This window comes from Lycium barbarum, chromosome 5 (genome assembly GCF_019175385.1).
Source record: "Lycium barbarum isolate Lr01 chromosome 5, ASM1917538v2, whole genome shotgun sequence".
NCBI lineage: Eukaryota > Viridiplantae > Streptophyta > Magnoliopsida > Solanales > Solanaceae > Lycium > Lycium barbarum.
In genome coordinates this window covers 136,237,174-136,262,705 of record NC_083341.1, presented here as the reverse complement: position 1 = coordinate 136,262,705, position 25,532 = coordinate 136,237,174, and the positions used below count along the sequence as shown (strand labels likewise).

The window sequence follows — 25,532 nt, the reverse complement described above, 5'->3', positions numbered from 1 at the left end:
AAAGGGGTTGTTTGGGGGGGGGGGGGGGTCGTTTGGTTAATGGTGTTGTGGAGATGGAGCAATGTTTGGGAGAGAGGGAGATGAAATGGGGGGTTGTGGGGGCTGTCCGGTTAGAGAAATAAGGAGGTGGAGATGGGAGGCTGTTTGTGGGTGGAGAGGGAGAAGCAAAAAATCTGAAAAATCAGTGTGTCTGTGTGTGATAGCGTGTGTGAGGGAGGAAGGAGAGGAAAAAGTGTGAGGTCCCTTACCTCCATTATATGCATACATGCAGGTGTTTTCACAATTCAAAAAAAATGTCTAAGAGTAAATTACTAAGAACAATAAAGTGAATAAAAAAATGACAAGTAGAGATTCAAAAGTGTATAAAATAAGAAATAAAATCTCATTAATTGAGGGAAAATAAGAAAAGGTCAAAAGTAGAAAATATGCTGAAACCGTGGACAAAAAGTGGTGAAAATCAAAAAGAAGAAAATATGTGGGGCCCGCGGGCAAGGAATAAAAATCTGAAAAAAAAAAGAGAGGGGGGATCGTCCCTTTTATAAAAAATTGAGAAAGAGACACGGAAGGGAAAAGGTGGAAAAAGGAGGAGAGAAGTGAGATTTTTTAATCTGCTCAAAATTTAAAGAAAATCATGTGAGATTTGGGGAAAAGTTAAAAACATGTGGACCCCGCAGAAAAGAAAAAATGATGCCAAACTATTTGGACTTCACGTGTGTGTACAGAGAGAAAAACAAAGAATTTTAGGAAAAACAAAAAATTTAGTTAAAAGTAATTTAAAAGGGGGCCAAAATTTAGGAACATGTCTCCCCATTTTGGGGAGTAATGTGGTATAATCATGATAATTTGCACAAGATAAATTAAACATAGCTGAATTAGCTTTATTTGTGATAAACTCTTCCGATTTTTATGTATTGATCGACAGTATTAAAATATAACTAATATACATATAAAAATGAGAGTATTAATATAAAATTAAAAAAAATGTGAATAAAAAATGTGATTGATTTTTGTAATGTGCTGTAAAGAAATAAAAAATGATTTACTAAGATATAATTGCACTGTTGTGCTGTACTAAAATATAATTAATTAATACATGTATAAATAATAACGCAAGTATAAAATATAAACATTAATGTCTATGATATGAAAATGTATTGCTATAAAATTAAGAAACAATTATTAATTGCACAAAAAATGGTAGTATTACGCTGTACATGTGCAAAATAATGATTCTTGAAAAATGACAATAAATTTGAGAAAATTCCTAAAATAATGATAATCATCAATAAATTGTTGAAAAATGTAAAAATGTATTTCGTGCTCTTTAACGAATCAGGGCCCCCTAAAACGTTAATTTTAAGCACGTCGAGCCAAAATTAGGTGTCAACAACTTGTCCCTCTTCGACCGGATACGATGAAAGAGTTTTCGGACGAAGACGTTGACATGTAACCTATTTTGGCTCGACAATGAATTGCTTAAAGGATATGTACGGAGAAAGAGGCCAGACGTTGGTAGAGCTTTGACAATACGCTCAGTCCGTCGGCCGGATTGTGATAAAAAGAAAAAATGATAAAAAGTGAAGGATTGTTCAGGGCCGAAAAAACGTTCGCATACCCACGTCGTCGCTTCCAAAATTGCCCTAGTATCGAGCTACGAGATGCTGGGGGTGCAAGATTGTATACTTGCTGTGGAAAGAATGATTCTCGTCCCGATGTGACCGAACTCTGCATAGAGCTTCCTACATATCTCGTCAATCACGAGAATCAGGTCTATGTAGTTCGAAATGAGATAACTAATGGATGTTGTGGCAAATTTTGATCGTCAAATCAAAATTTTGCCCCAGTGTTGTTAGAATGGTCCTAGCAAGTGTAGGATGAAGAACGGTCGTGCTCAAATTTGAACTACCTACGTATCCCTGAGATGGGAGTCAGACCGACTGTAGTTCGGGTGTCATGCTATGTAACGCCTTTGCTTCGGCGAAGAATGCAGGTGCAGAAGATGATGCCTTTGCTTTGGCGTGAATGCAGGTGCAAAAGATAACGCCTTTGCTTCGGCGAGAATGCAAGTACGGAAGATAACGTCTTTGCTTCGGCGTAAATGCAGTGCTGGTGCGAAAAGTAACGACCCTCTTTTTTTAAGCCGGTATGATGCAATTGATGCAATGTATGTGCAGTGCATTTGTGAGCATTCGCAAAGTAATGATGCAATGCATGTGCAGTGCATTTGCGAACATTCGCAAAGTATTAATGCAATGCATGCACGATGCACTTGCGAGCATACGCAAGACATTTGAAAATGATGCAATGCAGGTGCGATGCAATGCGTCTGCGAGCATACGCAGGGGCATTTGAAAACAATAAAGCAATGCAGGTGTAGTGTAATGCGGCTGCGAGCATATGCAGGGGCATTTGAAAACAATAAAGAAATGCAGGTGCGGTGCAATGCGGCTGCGAGCATACGCAGGGGCATTAAGAAAACAATAATAAAACAAGGCAGATGCGGTGCGATGTCTTATGCAGAAATTTTCAAAGGGCGGTGCGCGGCCCGTGCAACATATGAAAGGCGGTGCTCAGCCTTATGCAGAAATTACAAAAGGGCGGTGCGCAGCCCATGCAAAAATTACAAAAGGGCGGTGCACAGCCCATGCAACATATGAAAGGCGGTGCTCAGCCTTATGCAGAAAATTGAAAGGGCGGTGCGCAGCCCAGGCATCAAATGAAAGACGGTCTCAGCTTTATACAGAGATTACAAAGGGCGGTGCATGGCCCATGTAATATATGAAAGGCGGTGCTCAACCTTATGCAGAAACTTAAAAGGGCGGTGCATAGCCCATGCAACATGAAAGGCGGTGCTCAGCCTTATGCAGAAATCACAAAGGGCGGTGCATGGCCCATGTAATATATGAAAGGCGGTGCAAATTACAAAGGGCGGTGCATGGCCCATGTAACATATGAAAGGGCGCAAAGGGCGGTGCGCAGCCTTATGCAGAAATTACAAAGGGCGGTGCATGGCCCATGTAACATATGAAAGCGATGCGAAGGGCGGTGCGCAGCCCGTGCATCATATGAAAGGCGGTGCTCAGCCTTATGCAGAAATTACAAAGGGCGGTGCATGACCCATGTAACATATGAAAGCGATACGAAGGGCGGTGCGCAGCCCGTGCATCGTATGAAAGGCGGTGCTCAGCCTTATGCAGAAATTACAAAGGGCGGTGCATGGCCCAGGTAACATATGAAAGCGAAGCGAAGGGCGGTGCGCAGCCCGTGCATCATATGAAAGGCGGTGCTCAGCCTTATGCAGAAATTACAAAGGGCGGTGCATGCCCATGTAACATATGAAAGCGATACGAAGGGCGGTGCGCAGCCCGTGCATCGTATGAAAGGCGGTGCTCAGCCTTATGCAGAAATTACAAAGGGCGGTGCATGGCCCAGGTAACATATGAAAGCGATGCGAAGGGCGGTGCGCAGCCCGTGCATCATATGAAAGGCGGTGCTCAGCCTTATGCAGAAATTACAAAGGGCGGTGCATGGCCTATGTAACATATGAAAGCGATGCGAAGGGCGGTGCGCAACCCGTGCATCATATGAAAGGCGGTGCTCAGCCTTATGCAGAAATTTAAATGGGCGGTGCGCAGCCCATGCAACATGAAAGGCGGTGCTCAGCCTTATGCAGAAACTTAAAAGGGCGGTGCATAGCCCATGCAACATGAAAGGCGGTGCTTAACCTTATGCAGAAATCACAAAGGGCGATGCATGGCCCATGTAACATATGAAAGCGATGCGAAGGGCGGTGCGCAGCCCGTGCATCATATGAAAGGCGGTGCTCAGCCTTATGCAGAAATTACAATGGGCGGTGCATGACCCATGTAACATATGAAAGCGATACGAAGGGCGGTGCGCAACCCGTGCATCGTATGAAAGGTGGTGCTCAGCCTTATGCAGAAATTACAAAGGGCGGTGCATGGCCCATGTAACATATGAAAGCGATGCGAAGGGCGGTGCGCAGCCCGTGCATCATATGAAAGGCGGTGCTCAGCCTTATGCAGAAATTACAAAGGGCGGTGCATGGCCCATGTAACATATGAAAGCGATGCGAAGGGCGGTGCGCAACCCGTGCATCATATGAAAGGCGGTGCTCAGCCTTATGCAGAAATTTAAATGGGCGGTGCGCAGCCCATGCAACATGAAAGGCGGTGCTCAGCCTTATGCAGAAACTTAAAAGGGCGGTGCATAGCCCATGCAACATGAAAGGCGGTGCTCAACCTTATGCAGAAATCACAAAGGGCGGTGCATGGCCCATGTAACATATGAAAGGCGGTGCAAATTACAAAGGGCGGTGCATGGCCCATGTAACATATGAAAGGGTGCAAAGGGCGTTGCGCAGCCTTATGCAGAAATTACAAAGGGCGGTGCTCAGCCTTATGCAGAAATTAAAAAGGGCGGTGCATGACCCATGTAACATATGAAAGCGATGCAAAGGGCGGTGCGCAGCCCATGTATCATATGAAAGGCGGTGCTCTGCCTTATGCAGAAATTACAAAGGGCGGTGCATGGCCCATGTAACATATGAAGGCGAACCAGCCTAAACTGTCCTATTAAAGGCGGACTAGCCTAAAATGTCCAATTAAAGGCGGACAAGCCTAATGTTCAATTAAAGGCGGACAAGCCTAAAATGCGGTACTTTTGCGAACAATGATGTTGCCTCTGCATGGCATTTGAGAGTGATAATGTAACGCAGGTGTGGAAGATAACGCCTTTGCTTCGGCGCGAATGCAGTGCAGAAGGTAAGGTCCTTGGGCCATGAAATGGTGCCTTTAGGCGATGAGAATGATGCCTTTAGACTATGACGCCCTCGGTGTCCTATTGTGGGGCTGGACGAGCCGATGTAGTGTCCTACTGTGGGGCTGGACGAGCCAATGCAGTGTCCTACTGTGGGGCTGGTCGAGCCCGTGCCTTTTCTCTCGAAATGCGCCATTGGTGGAATTTTTGAGGGCCCCCTCAAAAATTTTGTCCCAGTTTAGAAAACAAACAAAAATTTGCATACTTCCCGCGAAATGCGATGTGCACTTGCGGGGTTTTTTATTATTTTTTTTTTTTAAGCTACTCAAAAAATGTTCTCCGAATTTCATGCTTCAGCGGAGAAATACGAGGATATTTCATGGTAAGACCAGATGTGGATACCTCATAGAGTTAGTAACAACACAACAACATTGAACTATATTTACTGTGCAACAATAAAAAATAAAAAATTAAGAAAAATAACAAAATCACGAAAGCAAAATCCAGCAATTTTTTTTTTTAAATTTAAATAATCACAATGATTGATATAACATGCCTCGACTTCAGTTGGTACCAACAATTAGTATTGTGCATAAGAATTCACCATTGTTTATCGTCCAACAAACCAAGATCGACTTATTGATAATTCCTACAGCTTCAAGTGGTACCTCAGACATACCTAAGGATCGACAAGATCGGTTCATTTTGTTTCAAACAAAGACTCTGAACTATACCTACCCTCATGTTTCAAGTGCCCTCACCAGAAAGAAAGTCCCTTTTCACACGTATTCAGTATTTTTGAACTTTGGGACGTCTAGAGAAGTACACTCAAACTGAGAAAGATGTTCAATGCTTGCAATTGTGATACCATAAGCTTGGCTGTCATGTAAGTATCCACTAATGAGAGAAACCTTAGCATAGAATCACGTAGGGCTTGTTATAGGGTTGTAATGTAGGCTTGGGAAAAGGGTAGGATATTATTTGAGTAAGGAGTGACTAATCCTTCCCTAAGCGTTGCGCTATGTCTGTGCTTAGTATTTGTGTGCTCTGACGCTGATCTACTTTGTTTTATTGTCCCTTTCTTTTGTACTTGGGCGACCTCTTTTGCAAGTTAAAGCCCTTTTTTTTTGAGTTTAGGGTTGCAAGCCCTTTTTTTTTTTTTTTTTTTTTTGAGTTTAAGGTTGCATGCCCGAGATTCTGTGGGGATTAAGAGAATTGACCTGGGTTGTATGCCCGAGGTCTTGATACTAATTCTGGGTTGTATGCCTGAGTGTGAAAAATAAAAAGGAATAACGGGTTGTATGCCTGAGTGTGAAAAATAAAAAGGAATAACGGGTTGTATGTCCGAGATCCCGAATGACTGAGGTTGTTTTTTTTTTTTGTGTTTTTGTGGGCTCCTTCTTGCTTTGGAGGTCGTTCTTAGCCTTTGTTTTTCTGGGACGGTCGAATCATTTTTTATTTTTTTTTGGAAACTTCAGCTCAGATCTCTATCCGCGATTGCACATTTTTAGTGCGCTCAGGGAGGTTGGGCCAAGAGGGAGATAGTGCATATAAGCACTCAGAAATGGTATAGACTTATGATGTGGTGGTCAAAGAAAAGGCTCTAGGCTCAAAGGGGAAATGCTAGGGATAATGTCATTTGGTAGGCTAGAAAGGCTCAAACGGGTCAAAGAAGGCCTACGATCCTTTTCTATGCTGAGTGTTACTCATAATTTCGCCTCAACAGACATTCAAGCCAAGTTCTAGATCACAATGCAATGCAATTGAACGCTATCTAAAGCTCACCACACAATGCACATGAAACAATGAGGTTGGTTTTGTTCTTGTCTTACAAGCATGTAAGAGAATTTTTTCAAGTGTCACTTAAAGTGTGAATGAGAGGTACCAAAAGAATCTATAGTTTACCACGAAGCCAGTCTTCTCCATCATATTGATTGTTACTTGTTTCTCTCCTATGCACATTCTAACTGTGTTGGTACCAACCAAGTCAAAGATATGAATCTAAAAAATATTTTTGTGTTTTTTTGAATAGGGGTACCGAACCCAAAAAGGATTGCCTACGTATCTCATCTTTGATGAGAATCAGGTGCGCGTAGTTCGTTCAGATAGGATAGAAAGAGATTTTTTTTTTTTTTTGTGATTTTTCAAAATAAAGATTTTTTTTGTGATTTTTTGAATAATGAATACCGAACCCAAAAGGGCTGCCTACGTATCTCATCAAAGAAGAGAATCAGGTGTGCGTAGTTCTTGCAGATAGGATAGAAAGAGAAAAAAAATATTTTTGTGATTTTTCAAAATAAAGAATTTTTTTTTGCGATTTTTTGAATAATGAATAATGAATACCGAACCCAAAAGGGCTGCCTACGTATCTCATCAAAGAAGAGAATCAGGTGTGCGTAGTTCTTGCAGATAGGGTATAAAATGCATGATTAAAGAAAAAACATTTTACAAAATGAAGGGTTCAACGCAAGTCAACTAAAAAATAGTTAGATAAAGTGCTAAGGTAGTGCAAAGCAAATAACAACAATATTTATTTAAAAACAAAACATGTAACAAATAAAGAGTATGTGAAAAATGAAAAAAATGTTCGAAATAAAAGATAAAATTCAACCTAGCTAAAAATAACTGCAAAATGGGATGTACAGTAACCTAGGAATTCTAAGAGTTGGTTTTCCTATGACACAAGGCTCCCGAGCGGACTACTCGAGTGAGAAGGCTACGCGATCCCCGTTACTCGGGCACCCCGCGCATACGCCAACTCTCCTAAAATTTGGATTCTACGAAAAAAATTCGCGGGTGCGCAAAACACACCTCGCGTGTACGTGTGATAGTGTGAGTTTTCCAGAAGTGGAGGAAATATGAACGGCATGCCATTTTATATAAACCGATAACACATATGAATATTAATATAAAACCACCAAAAGATAGCAATCAAAGAGAAACAGTAAAAGCAAGATGCATAATTTACAATAAAGTAAAAAATGAGTATGGTAAATAAAATTTGCTAGTAAAAAAGGCAATAACACAGTGTATGAAATTAAAAGCAGATATGTACGTAAACAAATAAGGGAACAAGGGAAAGGATATACATGACGAATAAATATAGGCAAGTAAAATAAAGAAAAATTCAAATAAAGACAACATACCTCGAATAACAAATTGAGTCCATATGGTTAGAACCTAAGTGTTCCCCAGCAGAGTCGCCATGTTGTTGCACCTCATTTTTACCAGAGGCTAAACAAAGCACAACTTATGGAGCTCTGAAATAGTTAATTATGTACAGAGTCGCCACCTAGCATTTAAGGTATACTAGGGTACCTATAAATTATTAATATATGCAGCTTAACATGGTCTACGAAAATAAGTGAGATTCTAGGTAAGGGTTCAAATTATTCCGAAGGGAAGGTGTTAGGCATCCTTCAGAATCCACAAATGTGGTTCCCGGCTGGACCAATTTAACTATACGAGGGATGTGTAAAAAAAAAAAGCTTTATTATTTACAAAAATTAATATAATTTAGACTAAAGAATAACTAATATGACTATGCACATAAATAATCATGCAATACGTATTTTATACATATGTGATATAATAATTATTAAAAAAAAGTTATGTGCAACTTAGAAGCTTGGGTATGTGACAAAGGTATAAAAATGGACATGAAATTATTTTGCACTCGAAGTGAGTTAACTAATTTAACTAGTTAAGTATGTACGCCTAATCAATTAATTATGAGAGTATATTCTAAAGCCTAAATATTGAGGCAAATCACCCTATTTATTCACTTAAGTGTGCTAAGCTATTTAATTAGAACTCTAGCGAAATATGATAACTATAAGAATATTGGCTACAAAAATAATAACTGCCTAATATTAATTTGTCTAAAACACATAAAATTTAAATCACCTAAGCAGAGCATAAATAAATACCACCAACCTACACCCTAAAAAGTAAAGTCTCACTATATTTTATACTTGCATAATTTAAGAATGTAAAAAAAAAATATAAACAAAGAATTTAAGCTATTTGAACTTCTTTTGAGTGTCATCTTCAAAAAAGTAACTCAGCTACCTGCATGAGACTTAATAAAAAATGTTAGTAAGAGAATAAATAATTATCGGATGAATTAAAAAATAATGAATAAATTTAAAATAAAAAATCCGTCTTTGTACATGGAAGGCCTTGGAAATCGACGGAAATTTCTTCATCGGCCATTTGGGTTTAGTATTCGCCCAAATGAATTTAACTAAATGCGATAAAAAGATAACAGTAGCATTGGCCGCTAAAAGTCTTTTTTTTCTTTTTTTTTCGGGCATAAAGCCAATATTTATTTTTAAAAAAAATGTAAAATCAGTCCGAATATTGATAGTAACAACGTGCAGTAGCCAAAGGAAGGAAAATCAATCCAAGGAGTAAAACAAAAGTTAAGCAACAGCAAAACACAAAAAAAGGACACAACGAGCATAGCTGGCCAAAAAAAAAAAATGAACTAAGGTAATAACAACGACAAGATTAACGAAACCAGCAATGGAGTATCACCAAAATAGAGACAACAATAAAACAGTAGTAGAAGTAGAATCAACCTAACAATTCAAGAGTAATTTTAAAAGCAACACAACAAAGCCAAAAAAAAAATTAATAAAAAAAAGCATAACAAATCTGTCTCGAAAATAATATGCGGGAGAAATAATCAAAATATTTAGAGTAAAACAAGAATTAAAATGATAGAAAAACAAAGCCCAATATATTGGTTTTAATGGCATTTTCCGATCAGATCCGAAGCAAGAAGCAGGCGGAGTTGAGTGTTTCATGGTAGTTGTTCGCGGCTGGCTGCTCCGGTTCACCGGAGCATAAAGCTCCTCGCCGGAGCAGTGAACAAGAAAAAAAAAAGGGGTTGTTTGGGGGGGGGGGGTCGTTTGGTTAATGGTGTTGTGGAGATGGAGCAATGTTTGGGAGAGAGGGAGATGAAATGGGGGGTTGTGGGGGCTGTCCGGTTAGAGAAATAAGGAGGTGGAGATGGGAGGCTGTTTGTGGGTGGAGAGGGAGAAGCAAAAAATCTGAAAAATCAGTGTGTCTGTGTGTGATAGCGTGTGTGAGGGAGGAAGGAGAGGAAAAAGTGTGAGGTCCCTTACCTCCATTATATGCATACATGCAGGTGTTTTCACAATTCAAAAAAAATGTCTAAGAGTAAATTACTAAGAACAATAAAGTGAATAAAAAAATGACAAGTAGAGATTCAAAAGTGTATAAAATAAGAAATAAAATCTCATTAATTGAGGGAAAATAAGAAAAGGTCAAAAGTAGAAAATATGCTGAAACCGTGGACAAAAAGTGGTGAAAATCAAAAAGAAGAAAATATGTGGGGCCCGCGGGCAAGGAATAAAAATCTGAAAAAAAAAAGAGAGGGGGGATCGTCCCTTTTATAAAAAAATGAGAAAGAGACACGGAAGGGAAAAGGTGGAAAAAGGAGGAGAGAAGTGAGATTTTTTAATCTGCTCAAAATTTAAAGAAAATCATGTGAGATTTGGGGAAAAGTTAAAAACATGTGGACCCCGCAGAAAAGAAAAAATGATGCCAAACTATTTGGACTTCACGTGTGTGTACAGAGAGAAAAACAAAGAATTTTAGGAAAAACAAAAAATTTAGTTAAAAGTAATTTAAAAGGGGGCCAAAATTTAGGAACATGTCTCCCCATTTTGGGGAGTAATGTGGTATAATCATGATAATTTGCACAAGATAAATTAAACATAGCTGAATTAGCTTTATTTGTGATAAACTCTTCCGATTTTTATGTATTGATCGACAGTATTAAAATATAACTAATATACATATAAAAATGAGAGTATTAATATAAAATTAAAAAAAATGTGAATAAAAAATGTGATTGATTTTTGTAATGTGCTGTAAAGAAATAAAAAATGATTTACTAAGATATAATTGCACTGTTGTGCTGTACTAAAATATAATTAATTAATACATGTATAAATAATAACGCAAGTATAAAATATAAACATTAATGTCTATGATATGAAAATGTATTGCTATAAAATTAAGAAACAATTATTAATTGCACAAAAAATGGTAGTATTACGCTGTACATGTGCAAAATAATGATTCTTGAAAAATGACAATAAATTTGAGAAAATTCCTAAAATAATGATAATCATCAATAAATTGTTGAAAAATGTAAAAATGTATTTCGTGCTCTTTAACGAATCAGGGCCCCCTAAAACGTTAATTTTAAGCACGTCGAGCCAAAATTAGGTGTCAACATCTATCTCACATGAACGCGATACAACGGTCAATTACCTACTAACTGTCTACCCAAATTCTCCTATCTAAGATCACATCGTCGATAATTAAGTTGAAGAGGTGCCATACTGCCATGTCTTGTTTAATCACTTCTTCCCATTATTTTTTCGATCTACTTCTACCTCTCCTTAAAGGTAATTTAAGAAATAAGGTTTGTTGAACCTCAATATATTTTTTATTCTCTTTTGATAAAACTATTTGGTATTCAGTGCTTAAAATTTAATTCAAGTAATGATATTTGTTCCTACTACTAGGAGAACACAACTTATAAGTTTAATTGTTGTGAGAATCTAACATAGTAACATGCATATATACTTCCATCTTCCACGTTAATTGTCAATAATCAATAAATTCTCTTAAATATTACAATGAAAAGTAACATATGATAGATATCTCTTATTTCCTTAAAATACATTATTTTATTTATGCTTACTTATAAGCTATCGAAGATTGTGTGTGTATATATATATATTGACTTAAGAAAAATTAAAAGGTTTAAAAGGTATATATGTAGATTATCACATTAAGTTACAATTTATCTCATGTTGATAATTGTTAATGTCTTTTTGTCTCTTTTGTTGAGGAGACTATATTGTCTCATTAAGTATTTAAACCTCCTTCAAAACTTTTTTTTTTTCTGTACTAAGTATTGTCTTGATTTTTATTTTTTTTGTACACAAGACATGAACAAAAGTAAGCATAATTTTTTTCTTTTCATCTTCTAATGATGTGAAGAATGAGTAAATTCGCGTGGTTAATACATATGGCACTTGCAATTTGAATCTATTTTCTAAAATTCTCAAACACATGACGCTGAGTAGATGTTGGAATAAGCATTGACATGTAATCTTTTAATGATAATTGGGCAATTTAAGCAAATGTTATTCCTTAGTTTGATAAATTTGAAGAATAATTTATCATGAAGTATAATGGAGAACCTTATTATTCTTGCGTGCTTAGATGAAAAGAATTAGAATTGATTAATTTTTCCAAAAAAAAATAATAAAAATAAATCAAACTTGTTGGGCCCGTTAACGGGCGTTTACTTATCTAGTCATTTAGAAACTTTGAACCAAATGCGGTCAAAAGTTGGATTACATGACAATTGATGAGTAAGACGAAATATTTTTCTTAGTGGGCGTTTGGCCATAAAAATTATTCACTTTTTTCCGGAAAATTTTTATACTTTTTTTACTTTTAGCGTTTGGTCATAAAAATTATTCACTTTTTTCCGGAGTTGTATTCCGGAATATTGAAAACAAGAAAAACTTGTTTTTCAAAATTTTTCAACTTTTTTCACTTTTTTACACTACATTTCATCAAAAACTACAATTTCAAAAACTATGGCCAAACACAACTCTAACTCCAACTTCAAAAATTCCCAAAAAAGTGAAAACGTTTTTGGTATTTATGGCCAAACGGGCCCTTATAGTTGTTAAAAAAGAGATCTATTTATTTATAAGAAAAAAAACATAAACGGAAATTGGATTGATAATAAAATAGAACCCTAGGTTGTGAATAATGATTCGATTGATGACAAAGAAGAAGAATTTTTAATTCAATTCTCCACCTTAATGGCAGAAAATATGATTGACCAAATTCTTGAGTCTGACTCATAGTGATTACTTATCAAAAAATGACTATGATTATTTGAATAGTCGAGAGCAATTTACTTGCTATACTTCCCCCTAGAAGTTGCAAAAGTTTATAGAAAATTTAACCACCTCCTCGCCAAAACGTTTTAAATAAGAATTTAAGTTATATACTGATAGTGCAAGATTCTTTTTTATGTTATCTGGAAACTTTAATCTGCAATAGTAATTAGTTACCAGTTCTATCAAATTATCAATTAATGTTTATCAAGAAATTTACTTGTAATTGTTTAATAAATGACTTGAATGTGTAAATATTTTTACACCAACTTAAGTTCTTTAAAAAACGGAAAAGGGTCAAAAATGCCTTTAACAACGCCAAATGACTCAAAAATTGGCCTTTATTACTAGTTTGGTCCAAAAATGCCACTAAGGTTACTTAATTGGGTAAAATATGCCCCTAAGGTTACTTAATTGGGTCAAAAAAGCCCTTTTCCTAATATAAATATTATTTTTAACAAACCATTTTCTTGTTTCTTTTCTATTCTAATCTCTTTAACTAATAAAAAAGTGGAAAACAATCTAGTTTTCCTTCTTAATCTCGTGTTATCTATATGTGGAGCTAGCTAAAAGGAAAAAGGAAAATAAAATTAAAGGAGCTCAGTGTCAATTACAGGAACTCTGGGGAGCTCATTGTCATTTTATTATATTTCATAGGAAACAAAATTACCAGTCCTCCTAATTTGCTCTTTGCTTCAAAGAACTTTGTAATTTGAAATTACAATTTCCATTAGGCCATCAAAATCAAAACTTTGAATCATCCATTATAGTATTTTATCTCCAAATATAGCAAAAATTGCTTTAAACATATTAAAAACTCCGCATAGACTTCTTGAAGAAAAGTTCATATCTTTATTACAATCATGTAAAACTATAAAGCAAGTGAAAGAAATTCAAACCCAAATTATAACCCAATGTATTGGTTATACTAAATATATTATCCCTCCTTTTTTGTCAAAATGTATGGAATTCAAGAAAATTTCATATGCCCACCAAGTGTTCGATAAAATTCCTGACTTAGATGCTTCACCTTTCAACATAATATTCAAAGGGTATATTCAAAATGATATGTATAGAGATGTAGTAGTGTTGTTTCGTCGTATGATTAACGAAGATGTTAGACCAAATTGTTTTACATTTCCTATGGTTTTGAAGTCTTGTGGAAAGTTAATGGCTTTATTAGAAGGTGAACAAGTACATTGTGTTGTGATAAAATTTGGGTTTATGTACAATACTTTTGTGGGGTCTACTTTGATTGATATGTATTCGAATGGGGCTCGAGTGAAATGTGCTTATAGGGTGTTTAATGAGATGGTTATACGAAATGTTTTTACGTGGACTTCTATGATCAATGGATATATCGCGAATGGCGATTTAGTATCTGCAAGAATGCTTTTTGATTTGACGCCTGAACGAGACGTTGTATTGTGGAACAGGATGATTACAGGGTATATTGAGTGTAGGGATATGGAAGAGGCTCAAAAGCTTTTTAATGCGATGCCAAATAAGGATTTAATGTCCTGGAATACTTTGTTGAATGGTTATGCTAATAATGGGGATGTCGAGGGGTGTGAGCAGATTTTCGAAGAGATGAAAGAGAGAAATATTTTTTCGTGGAATGGTCTTATCGGAGGATATGCTCACAATGGACTTTTTAGTAAGGTTATTGATGCCTTCAAGAGGATGTTAAATGAGTCTGATGTGAAGCCTAATGATGCCACACTTGTGAATGTTTTGTCTGCTTGTACGAGATTAGGTGCTCTTGATTTGGGTAAGTGGGTACACGTATATGCTGAGAGCAATGGGTATAAGCACAATGTGTATGTTTCCAATGGGTTGATTGATATGTACGCGAAAGGTGGGGTGGTTGGTAATGCAGTTGATGTGTTTAGGAGCATGGATAAAAGAGATTTGATTTCTTGGAACACTATTATTAATGGCTTAGCAGTGCATGGTCGGGGTAGTGATGCCTTGAGTTTGTTTGATGATATGAAGAATTTTGGAGTAAAACCGGATGGAATTACTTTTATTGGAGTGTTATGTGCGTGTTCTCACATGGGTCTAGTTGAAGCCGGATTTGGCTATTTTAACTCAATGATGAATGAATATTCCATCGTGCCTCAAATTGAGCATTATGGTTGCATGGTTGATTTATTAGGTCGAGCTGGTCTTTTGGAGCAAGCTGTGAATTTTGTGGAAAAGATGCCTATACAAGCCGATGCTGTCATTTGGACCGCGCTACTCGCGGCGTGTAGAGTATACAAGAACATTGACTTTGCAAGACTGGCTCTTCAGAAACTTATTGAGCTTGACCCGAAAAACCCTGCGAATTATGTTGTGCTTGCAAATATCTGTGGTGATGCTCGGAGGTGGAAAGATGTGGCAGAGATGAAAGTGGCGATGAGAGACACCGGGTCCCGGAAGGTTCCGGGATGCAGCTTGATTGAGGTTGATGATGAAGTGGCTGAGTTCTATTGTTTCGATGAGAGGCATTCCAAGTCAAAAGAGATATATGGAGCCTTGAGAAGCTTGATGAAGGCATTAAGATCATCTGGATATGTTCCGGACTTCATGGAGGTTGGTCAAGAAAGTCCATTATTTTTAGTGGATTAAAAGATCTTGGTTTCTTGAAGATATCGTGATTTCATCGATAAAGATTCTTTAAACTCATCAGTATCACTGCAGTCGAAAGCTCGTCCATCTTAGTCTTCAGATGTTGGAAAATGAGGTGTGTAAGTTTGTCTCTTCTCCTCTCAGTTGAGTGTGTTGATAGTTTCAAAATACACTAGTTTTTCTTTGATATTCATTGTTCTCTAAAATGTTGAGCACTTGAGTTGCTACATGGCGCCCCGGTCACCTTACTTGAATGTAGGTGTAATTTAGCTAGTTACACTAGTTCAAACTCTAAACTTTTGGAAGCTTACTTGTTGTAAAGAATTGGGCCTGTCCATTCTCACTTAAGCTTTGAGGAGGTAAGGTATTATGTCCACCCTTCATGTATTCACTTTTTGATCTTAATATGTAGGGTCAATGCGAAACCCCTCATCACCACAGGTGGCTAGAACTTGAGGTTGATTGGATTTTTTTTTTCTTTTCTTGGTGTTGAGCAGTGTTACACCCCGTTTTTAACCGGGTTAAATTAGGAGTACAACATTTTGGTGATTCCTATTTGTTTTACTTTAAGGAGTCGCCACCTAATTAATTTAACGGTGAATTAGGACACCTAGATGTTAATTAAGGTAAAGTTAAAACTAAACCTCCGTTAATCGCCTGCTTAACCAGTGTGATTCTAGGTAAGGGTTCTTTATTATCCTAAAGGGAAGGGGTTAGGCATCCTTTAGAATCCGCTAACTACGGTTATCCGGCCAAACTTAGGTTAATTAATTAGATTAAATACAATGCTTAAATTTTAGAAAATGACTTAAAAATATTGCTAAAGTTTTTTTTTAAAAAGAAAGTAATGCAGTTAAAATAAGATTTACAGAAAAATATAATAATTTGTATAAAAGAAGAACGTTAAAGGCTATTTTAAAACAAGGCTTATAAAGGTTGTTAAGGTTTTAAGAAAAATATAACAATGTTGCGTAATATAAGATTTAGGAGAATAAAATGATTTGCATAAAAAAAGATTTTAAATGTTATTCAAAATAAGATTTGTATAGTGATTTGCATAAAAGAGAACTTCAAATGCTATTTGAAAATAAGATTTATAAATGTCGCTAATACTTTAAATGGAAGTAGAATAATGCCATTCAAAATGAGATTTTTTGCGAAAAACATGATAATTTGCATATAAATAGGAGAAAGTGCAGGTTGCTACAGTGTTTTAATAAATATTTGAACAACTCGAATGGTGATATATTAATTGATTCTTTTTGCGGTTTAGGAATATAAACGAAAAATACAAAATAGCTAATGTGAATTTTAGATAAAATTTATATTGTATCAATATGATAAAAATAGAAATGCCTAGACTTATTTCCTTTAAATGTGATGAAAAAGAGCATGAGTTTTCTTCTTTTTCATTATTTCTTATTAATTACACTTAGCTAAAAATTATACGTGATTGATTCAAACTTGAAGAGTCATTTATAAAATATACTTGAATTTATATTTGAGTATTAGTGACGTTTTGAAGCGTGTATATAATAGTAAGAATAAAATATAATTCCCTTTACTTAAAATATATAGTCATGCCATTTCGCAAATCAATTATTCCAAAAATAAATACTATAAATAATTTTAATATAAAAGGGAATGAAACTTATGGAACTAATGTTTTAGTTTCTTTTTTTTTTTCAAATTAACTACCCATTATTTCTAAACTATCCATACTAATCCTCTTACAATTCATCTAAGCTAATTAAAAAAAAACAAAAAAAAAAAAAAACGAAGTGTTAGTCAAACAATCAAATACACAAAGATAATAAAATAACGAAAATGTAAAGAAATTTAAATGGGCTTGGCCCATTTTGGGCCGCTGCTGTCCGTTGCCACTGCTATGGGCTTCGGCCCAGCGAGATTATTAAGCAGTTCGCTGCGGATGGACTGATGGGCTGACTTGAGAGAAATTATGTTGGGCTTTTAGCCCAACACCGAATGCGGGAGATGACGAGTCCCTTGGACTCGTGTGCGATGGTCATGCATAAAACGAAAGGAAAAGAAGATTAGTATGTGATCAATAAGGTAACACATATAAAATACAAATTCAAAACAACTCTGTAGATTATATATATACTATGTATATCTAGGTATATTTCAAGTATACCTATTTATAAGGATGTATAGAAGGAACAATTCTAAAATTTAATGCCAATGAGATAAGGAATTCAGAAATTAGAAACAAGACCAACAAAACAAGAAAAGGACCGAACCAAATATAATTTGTGATAGTGCAACATCCACAGTTGAAACAAAAATGCTTAAAACACTCAAAACTGAACATACACATGTTGCATTTAATTCATTTTTTTTAGGCATGCTGGGGTATGGAAATCAGGTTCCCATTTTAAGATATTGACTCATACTTATTTTATGCTTTTAGGACTTAAAACTCAGTCTCAAAAGATCATGTAAGTATCACAAGAGGCCAAAATTATTTAAGGATAGGGAAAGGTTCATAGTGGACACAAAATTTGCACAGAGATACGGGGACAAAGCTCAAGGGCTGCAAGGAGATCTAGGTAATTCAACAGGGCAAACATGCTAACCAGTAACACAGACAAACTAAGACAATCTCCTAAGTCATCCAAATGCAACACATTCGAAAAAGAACTTAGCAAAACTGTAAAGAGGACAAAGAGAAATCTGCAGGGCTCTTTCAATTCATGGCATTGAAGAAACCTCAAAACTTTTAGTCACAATAGAATATTTTTCAAGGATTGAGTTTAATATTCGCATGTAGATTGTCCTAGGATAGGGACTGATCTCTAATGTCTGCCTGGTAAACATCACAATGGTGGTTGGTGAAACCAAAAGAACATGCTAAACATACCATACATAGCATACTTGATCAATACTGGAAAGGAAATTAGACTGTATATTAGCATCATTTCAAACAGAAGCCAACACCACTGTTAATCGAACCAAACAATGGCCTTAACACAGCATAGCTAAACTGACCGGAGTAACAAGAACTAATGATCGACATCAAGTGTACAACCTTGACCCTAACATTTCAAATACATCACGTCTGAAATAGGATCAAGCCATGTTAATATACTCTTCAATCAACAATTTAGGACAATGCTTAACAAGGACAAATTACACAATGCTTTCGTGCATATTTAAACTAACAGGCCGGTATAAGTATAAAGTAAACTAAACATTAATCAGGAGCATTCAAACATGTCTTAAACTGAACTAACATATAATGCAGGTAAACTAACCACAGACAACTACGTGAGACAGTGAAACTACGTTTTATACGCATTTAATACACCCTAGCGACATGTTGGGCTAAACAGCAAATTAAGCATAGAAATAGACTACATACTAGAACTGGAAGATAAAAAAATGAAGTGACCAGCAAGCAAACATCATTCTAAAAAAAACCAGCAAGCTAACCAGATATAACTTATATTAACATAAAATCAAATACCTATGGGTTTGAACAAGCTATCTGAGATTAAATTCCAAAATATGACAAATTTGAACCGAACTATGAATTCTACTACCATGTGCCATAGTTCTTAAATCAGTATTTAGAAAACAGTATCAAAAATGAACATTCTTTTGTAGTGAATTCATTTCTCCATGAAAAGCAGACTGATTTGGGGTGGTTACCTAAGAAACAGTTTTAATGTTCGAACTCGAAGGTGATTTTCCTATAATTATGATCTTCTCAAACAAAATCTTTGGACCAACATAACAAACAGTCTTATAATACACCTCAACATTTTGGCTATTTAGGTAGAACAAACATTCTTGTAATCACAAAAGAGAAAAACTCGTATGCGGTGGTCATGCAACAAAATAAAAGAAAAGGAGATTAGTAATTACTCAACGAACAAGATTAAACATGTAAAAGGTAAACTCAAACAAATAAATCAGAGGCCTGTATACGTGTTATATACATTTATGAACGTACAACAACATAACATGATTTTAGTGAACATATGACAACAGTCTATTGACTACTTAGAAACTTAATCAAAGCAGCAACCTGCTTTTAGTGAACATATTAGCAGCTTCTGAATAAACGGTAAGAAAAGAGTTCAAGCAAGTGCATCAGTCCAGTCTCCTATGCTCCTATTCGAAATAGTTCAAGTCACGCAGAATGAGATAAATAACCCAAACAGATATACATCACATGCAGGCCTCATATAAAGTTGGTGTTTCACGAAACAAGGAAACTAAGAAACATTAGGGTCTGCTGCCACAAAGCAGCGAAATCAGACATGCTTTCCATTTAGAGAAGATAAACCAGCCAAATAAAGGAACATGAAATCCGATATCGTAAATTATAGGACGAACTAAATTGAAAACAGGAGAAGGAAGCGTAACGTGATATGGCTAAGTTAGGCAGGGATAAGAGTAGAAGATACTGAATTAAGTTTTTTTTTTAATTTTTTAAAAAGGCATCTTGATGACTGTCGAAGTTAAAACACCATCTTGATTGTATCAATACGGATCTGTCAAGCTAACTCATGTTCTGGGCAGGGGAGGGTCAACAATCCATTTTACGGTTTTAACATTACAGTAAGGATATATATGTGAATTTCAACACGATATAGAAGAGCATAGATTCCCCTAACACATGACCATTCTCCTTTAAGAACAGTAAATCGCAGAACCGAGCAAAATAAAATGACAGTGACTTAATCCCCTTATTTTTATGCAAGAACAGATGAAAACACACAAAAGCTCAAAAATGCCATTTTATCCACTTTGTACTAATTTAAGCCTTTAAAATGTTTAGAAAGTTGAACATAGCAAAATATCACTGGTTGAGCCTACTGGTTTCCTCACTTCATTCATTTTTCTTTTTTCAAACTTCCCGTAAGGTGACTGAAATCCGCGAACATGTAGGTTTCTTTCTCTTAGCAGGACAACAAAGACTCTCAAACGAAGGAATTCTTTCTCAATTCATCTTACCCTTCTGAGCCATTTTTACTTAAGCCATTCATGACACTAACACCACATTAATAGACAGACCTAACTACACACGGCTAAATCACAACATTGCCTAAATAAACTTGTTCAGGCTAACTGTCCACAGAGAAGGCTAATGCACATAAACACGATTAACATGTCACATAATCTAAACTAACGCGTGATTAATCCAATGACAAGCAAACAGAAGTGAACTTAAAGCATCAGGCTAATCTAAATTTGTATATAAAGCTAAAACAATCACAGAATTAACTGAACAGGACTGAACATGTTTAATTCGACCAAAATAACTACGAAAAAAAACGGAAGTACAACTAAGCGAAACAGATCCCATAAACAGTTTCAGACATTACAGCAAATACTAAAAATAACTTAAGGGAAGGAATTTTACCTTCTTCGGGTGCAGCGAAGTGAGGCTTCGAGTCTCCGATCTACTTCGAAACACTACCAATCCTGAATTTGTATATACTCAAATCGGAACAAATACCAAAAGCGGAAAAATAGAAGAGGATTTAGTATTTTGAGATGATATCAAGACGATTTTCGAACTAATATTTTAAGGGAACTGGAACACTTAAAAGTTTATATTTTCAAGAGAAGCGTGGTGATTCGAGAACTGTTTTCAGAGGGGTTTTCAGGCAGTTTAAAAATTTGTTCTTGTGTTCCAAAAATCCCTCCTTCAACGAACATAGAAATCATTATTTATAGGGGAAATCTAGGGTTTGCTTGTGAAGAAGAGAGAGAGGAGCGTGAAGCAGGGGAAAGTGGGGAACAGAGGGAAGTGGGAGCGGGGTGTAGGCGGCGGTGGTGGGGGATGAAGATGATGAAGGAGAAAGAGAGAGAAGGGAGCGGGGGACAAAGGGAAGTGGGGGACAGAGGGAAGTGGGAGCGGGGTGTAGGCGGCGGTGGTGGGGTTGGGAGATGATGAAGAGGAGCGGTGGTGGTGGGGAAACGAGAGAGAGGAGGGAGCGAAGAGAGAGAGAAAGAGGAGAAAAAGAAAAGGGGGGGGGGGGGGTGTCGGCTGAAGGAAAAATATGAAACCCTAAGGTTTCATATTTTGTTAAAAGGGTATTTGGGCCGGGTCGGGTACAAATCAAACGGGTATGGGCTGGTCTGTTTGAATGAATAGTGGGCTGAAAAAAATGTTGGGCTAGGTATTAAAAATGTGGATTGGTCTGAAAATTGGGTTGGTTTCACAAATTAGGCTTTAGCCCAAAATAGTTTTAGGATTTAATTATGGACTGAATTAATATGGATTAAAATGTTACTTAATATAAAATATGTAATTATTAGTGCTCAGATAATAAAAAATGGCGTTGTAATAGCCGTGCAATAATATTTCGAAAATTCACAGTAAATAAACACTATTATTTAATCATGCAAAGATAAATGCGATGCGTGTGCGTAAGCTGGTAAAATGCCGAAATGATAAAAATTGTGAATAATAATAATAATAATACTAATAATAATAATGATGGCTAGTAACTGTAATGGATTAATGAAACGCCGGTATTGATAAGAGGCTAATTATAGAAAAAAATATAAATATATATTTTTTAATTTTCAAAAAATATTAGAAGCATAAATAGGTATTTCGGAGGAGAGGCGAGACAAATTGGGTGTCAACAAGCAGCTTCCTAGATCGATTGCAACGCCTTCATCAATCATTAGTACATAGGAACCCTGCATTAATAAAACAATAAGTAGATGAAAGAAGCATGCATTTTGCACCAAATTCGCTGCTGGAAATTTGAACGTAGAAATTACTTTACGTGTTAACAGTCGTAGTTTTAATCGATAGGAGCCATATTGAAAGAAACACCACTCTTCTTGAGGTGTTCAGCTATGCCAGTGGGATTGACATTATTTCCAAGATTAATGACTACTGTCTTTAAGCAGCTGCAGATAGCAACTCAATCATCTTTGGTTTTTGCAAGTTGGTATATGTTAGATGGATCATCAGCTCCCCTTTCTATACGATCTTTCGGAATGTACGAGGGGCATGGACATAAGAAAGTGTTCAGAAATGGACTTCAGAGTTCAAATTTTACTAGACTGTGACAACAAGTAAAATAGTCAAGCCATGGTTTAGTATAATACTACAATTTACAAAGCAGGAGCAAAATGCCTGTTTTATATTCACGGTTTCTATCTTATAAAGATACAGTATACTTTCCTATCTGAGTAGCTGTAAAAACTAATACTAAAACCAAACTGCAACAGCCAGGTCATAGATGAGCCTCCTTCCAATATGTCTAGCAATTAGGAGCTAAAATCAGGTTCAACTGACTTCTGAAGCAATAAAGGACTTAATCTGGTAGATGATTTGGCACCCCTTGAATGGTTGCGCCGCAAGGCACGCAACGCGTTGGCAGCAAACCTTGATGCATAAATGGTAGCTCCAAGACTTGGTCAATTTGCATTCTCTTTTGCCAATACAACCTTCAGTCTATCTCCTTCCTCTCTCAAGAATTTCTCAAGTTTGTTCCTGCAGCGTCTGCGCCATGCTGCTTGTATAAATCAGGCTGCCCATGTTCTCCAGTGTTGTGAATAGAATCTGAAACAGCCAAAGTACATTGAATTTTTAAGGGCCTTCTCCAAAAATGTTGTCAGCACAAGACTTATGTTTTGAAATTGAACAAAGGTTGGTCAACACTCCTGAAAGATGCTGAAGCTGCTTACCATGAAGGCGTCTAAATTGGGCTGCGGCAAATTTGAGATCATCAGCTGTGAGAGCAAAACCTTCAACATCTGTAACTGATTGTACTGTTCTAGTTGAGGCGGGAAGAGTCGAGGAAGAATAGGGGTCCATAGCTCCTCTCAACAGAAATCAACAGCCTTGAGAGATGTAGAGTTGAAGAAACCAGTTTCTTCCACCATTGGTGGTCATAGTCAATATTCTCTGGATCTCCTTCTCGGATTATGTAGCGATTCCATGTGAAAAGAGCAGGTTTCAGTCGATTCCGATTATGTCTAGTACATAGAAAGAAGCAAAAGAACGTTGTTATATTCCTGCAGAACCCAAAGAATACTTTAAAAAGAATACTTTAAACCTAATAATAACTAGTAATTGTTATTGTTGTTGAAGTAGTAGAATTGAAAAGGCTTGAATAGTCACTTATACATAAGCTATTTGTGAGAAGGATGATCCCGTAAATTTTGAACGTCCAAATGGAGGCTTCTTGACGGGGAAACAGCCTCTTCTACGAAGCATAAACTTTAATTTACAACACAACACTGCTCCTTTTTTTTTAGATTGTTTTATAATGACTTAGTCGCTTTCGTTAGTCTCATTTTCCTACTGCTTTGAGTTTTTTTGCCCTTATCTGACCTTTTTTATGCTTTCTATTGAGCCGAGGGTCTTTCGGAAGCAGCCTCCCTACCTCCCAGGTAGGGGTAAGGATTGCGTACACTCTACCCTCCGCAGACCCCACGTTGTGAGATTTCTCTGGCATGTTGTTGTTGTTGTTAGGACACAGCACTGCAATTGTCCGACTGAAATGATTCACTTTCTTAGTGCAAAAACCCAAGTTTGTAATTCCCTCAATTCTCAAACAAAAAATCACAAGATCAAATTTTTATTCATACCAAAACTCAAAAGGTTAATCAATAAGCTACAACTCTTCCGCCCCATTTTGCATATGCCAACAAACATACCCTTCCTTTCTTATGGATTTTCATACATGCAAAGATTTTTCCCTTGGTTCTTAGAGTCTAATCAAGGATTGTCGCCAGCCCCAAAAACTGCTACTCCTATTATCTTTACCAATCAAATTAGAAATCCCAATCACTTTCTTATTTGTTCAACTGTTTAAGAATTTAACTAAATATCTAAGCTAATTTAGAACACTTCAAGATTTGAACTTTTTGACTAAGTTTGTAGCTAAAAAGTTTAAATGGAAGATCAAGCTCAACATTTTTTTTTATACCAAGAAATCGTCGAGGCCGTCCCAAGATTAAGCTCAACCTTAGAGTCTGAAGTCATAATAATTGATGTTTCCTTAGCAATTAACTTGAGTAATTTCAATCTCTTTCCAAATGCACAACCAAGAAAGAGGGCTCAAGTGACATGAAACTAATACTAAAAGTTACGTTCGGCTATATAAATCCTCTTTAACCTTGTTACATCATACAAAGCGATCGCAACAACTTTTCTACTTTTTGAAATATAGCCAGACATTTAATTTAATACTATAAAACTAACATCTTTCAAAATCCATCTACAACATTCACTACTAAAAAAACAGTGAAATTCGACCAAAATTTTTGACCACACGAGGTCGAAAAAGGCCAATTTTCGACCAAAATTTCGACCACAAGGCATGGTCGCTAACAGCTAGGGTGAAATTTTTTTCGACCTCACGCGGTCGAAATAAGTTTTCTACCTAAATTACGAAAATAAATTTTTCGACCACCTGAGGTCGAAAAAAGTTATTTTTTATTTAAATATTACTAATTATTTTTATATAAATATTTTTTAAAGTTTTCGACCTCTTGTGGTCGAAATATGAATGAATATTAAAAAATAAAAATCAAAATCAAAATTTCGACCACATGAGGTCGAAATTTAGCAATATTGTTGCCAGATTTCGAGCTCATGAGGTCGAAATTCAAAATGTTGCCCAGTTTTTTGACCTCATGCGGTCGAAATTCTAATTTCTGGGTACAATTTCGACCTCACTAGGTCGAAAATTATCAATATCTGGGTTGATTTTCGACCTAATGCGGTCGAAAATTTGGAAAAAAAATTCCAGCATTCAGCTGCTTTTACAGCAGCACACCAGCCAATCTCATTCATCAACCAAATCAACAATGCAATTCATCAACACATCCAATTCATCAAAGTACTTCTACAATCATAAATGACAACATTCTACAATGTTTGGTGGTTAAGCTTTATGTTATGTTAAGAATTTATAACTGGTGAAATTGTTACGAAGAGTCCCAAGAAACAAAGAAGAGAAGAGGAAAGATTTGATATAATTAAATGTTAACCCTTTAAGATTTCACCACAGGACACAATTTAAGCTTTCATTCAAATAGCATAAAACTCAAGAAAAATTGTCTTTTCTCGCTCGAGAATAATTTTTTACCTCTCAAAGTGAATTTATTCGTAACTATTGGGTGGAGATAAAAATAGCAAGACTCCTCAGTAGTAGGATAAGGATGGAAAGG

The 25,532-nt window shown here is 36.2% G+C and overlaps 1 protein-coding gene across 1 annotated transcript; it reads left to right on the top strand.

The window, feature by feature from the left end:
• The first annotated feature begins 13,389 nt into the window (after window positions 1–13,389).
• Window positions 13,390–15,807, top strand: LOC132641763 (pentatricopeptide repeat-containing protein At1g08070, chloroplastic-like). The gene has a single exon (XM_060358848.1). It carries the CDS (start codon window positions 13,707–13,709, stop codon window positions 15,354–15,356), a length of 1,650 nt encoding a protein of 549 aa, XP_060214831.1. The 5' UTR covers window positions 13,390–13,706; the 3' UTR covers window positions 15,357–15,807.
• The last annotated feature ends 9,725 nt before the right edge of the window (window positions 15,808–25,532 follow it).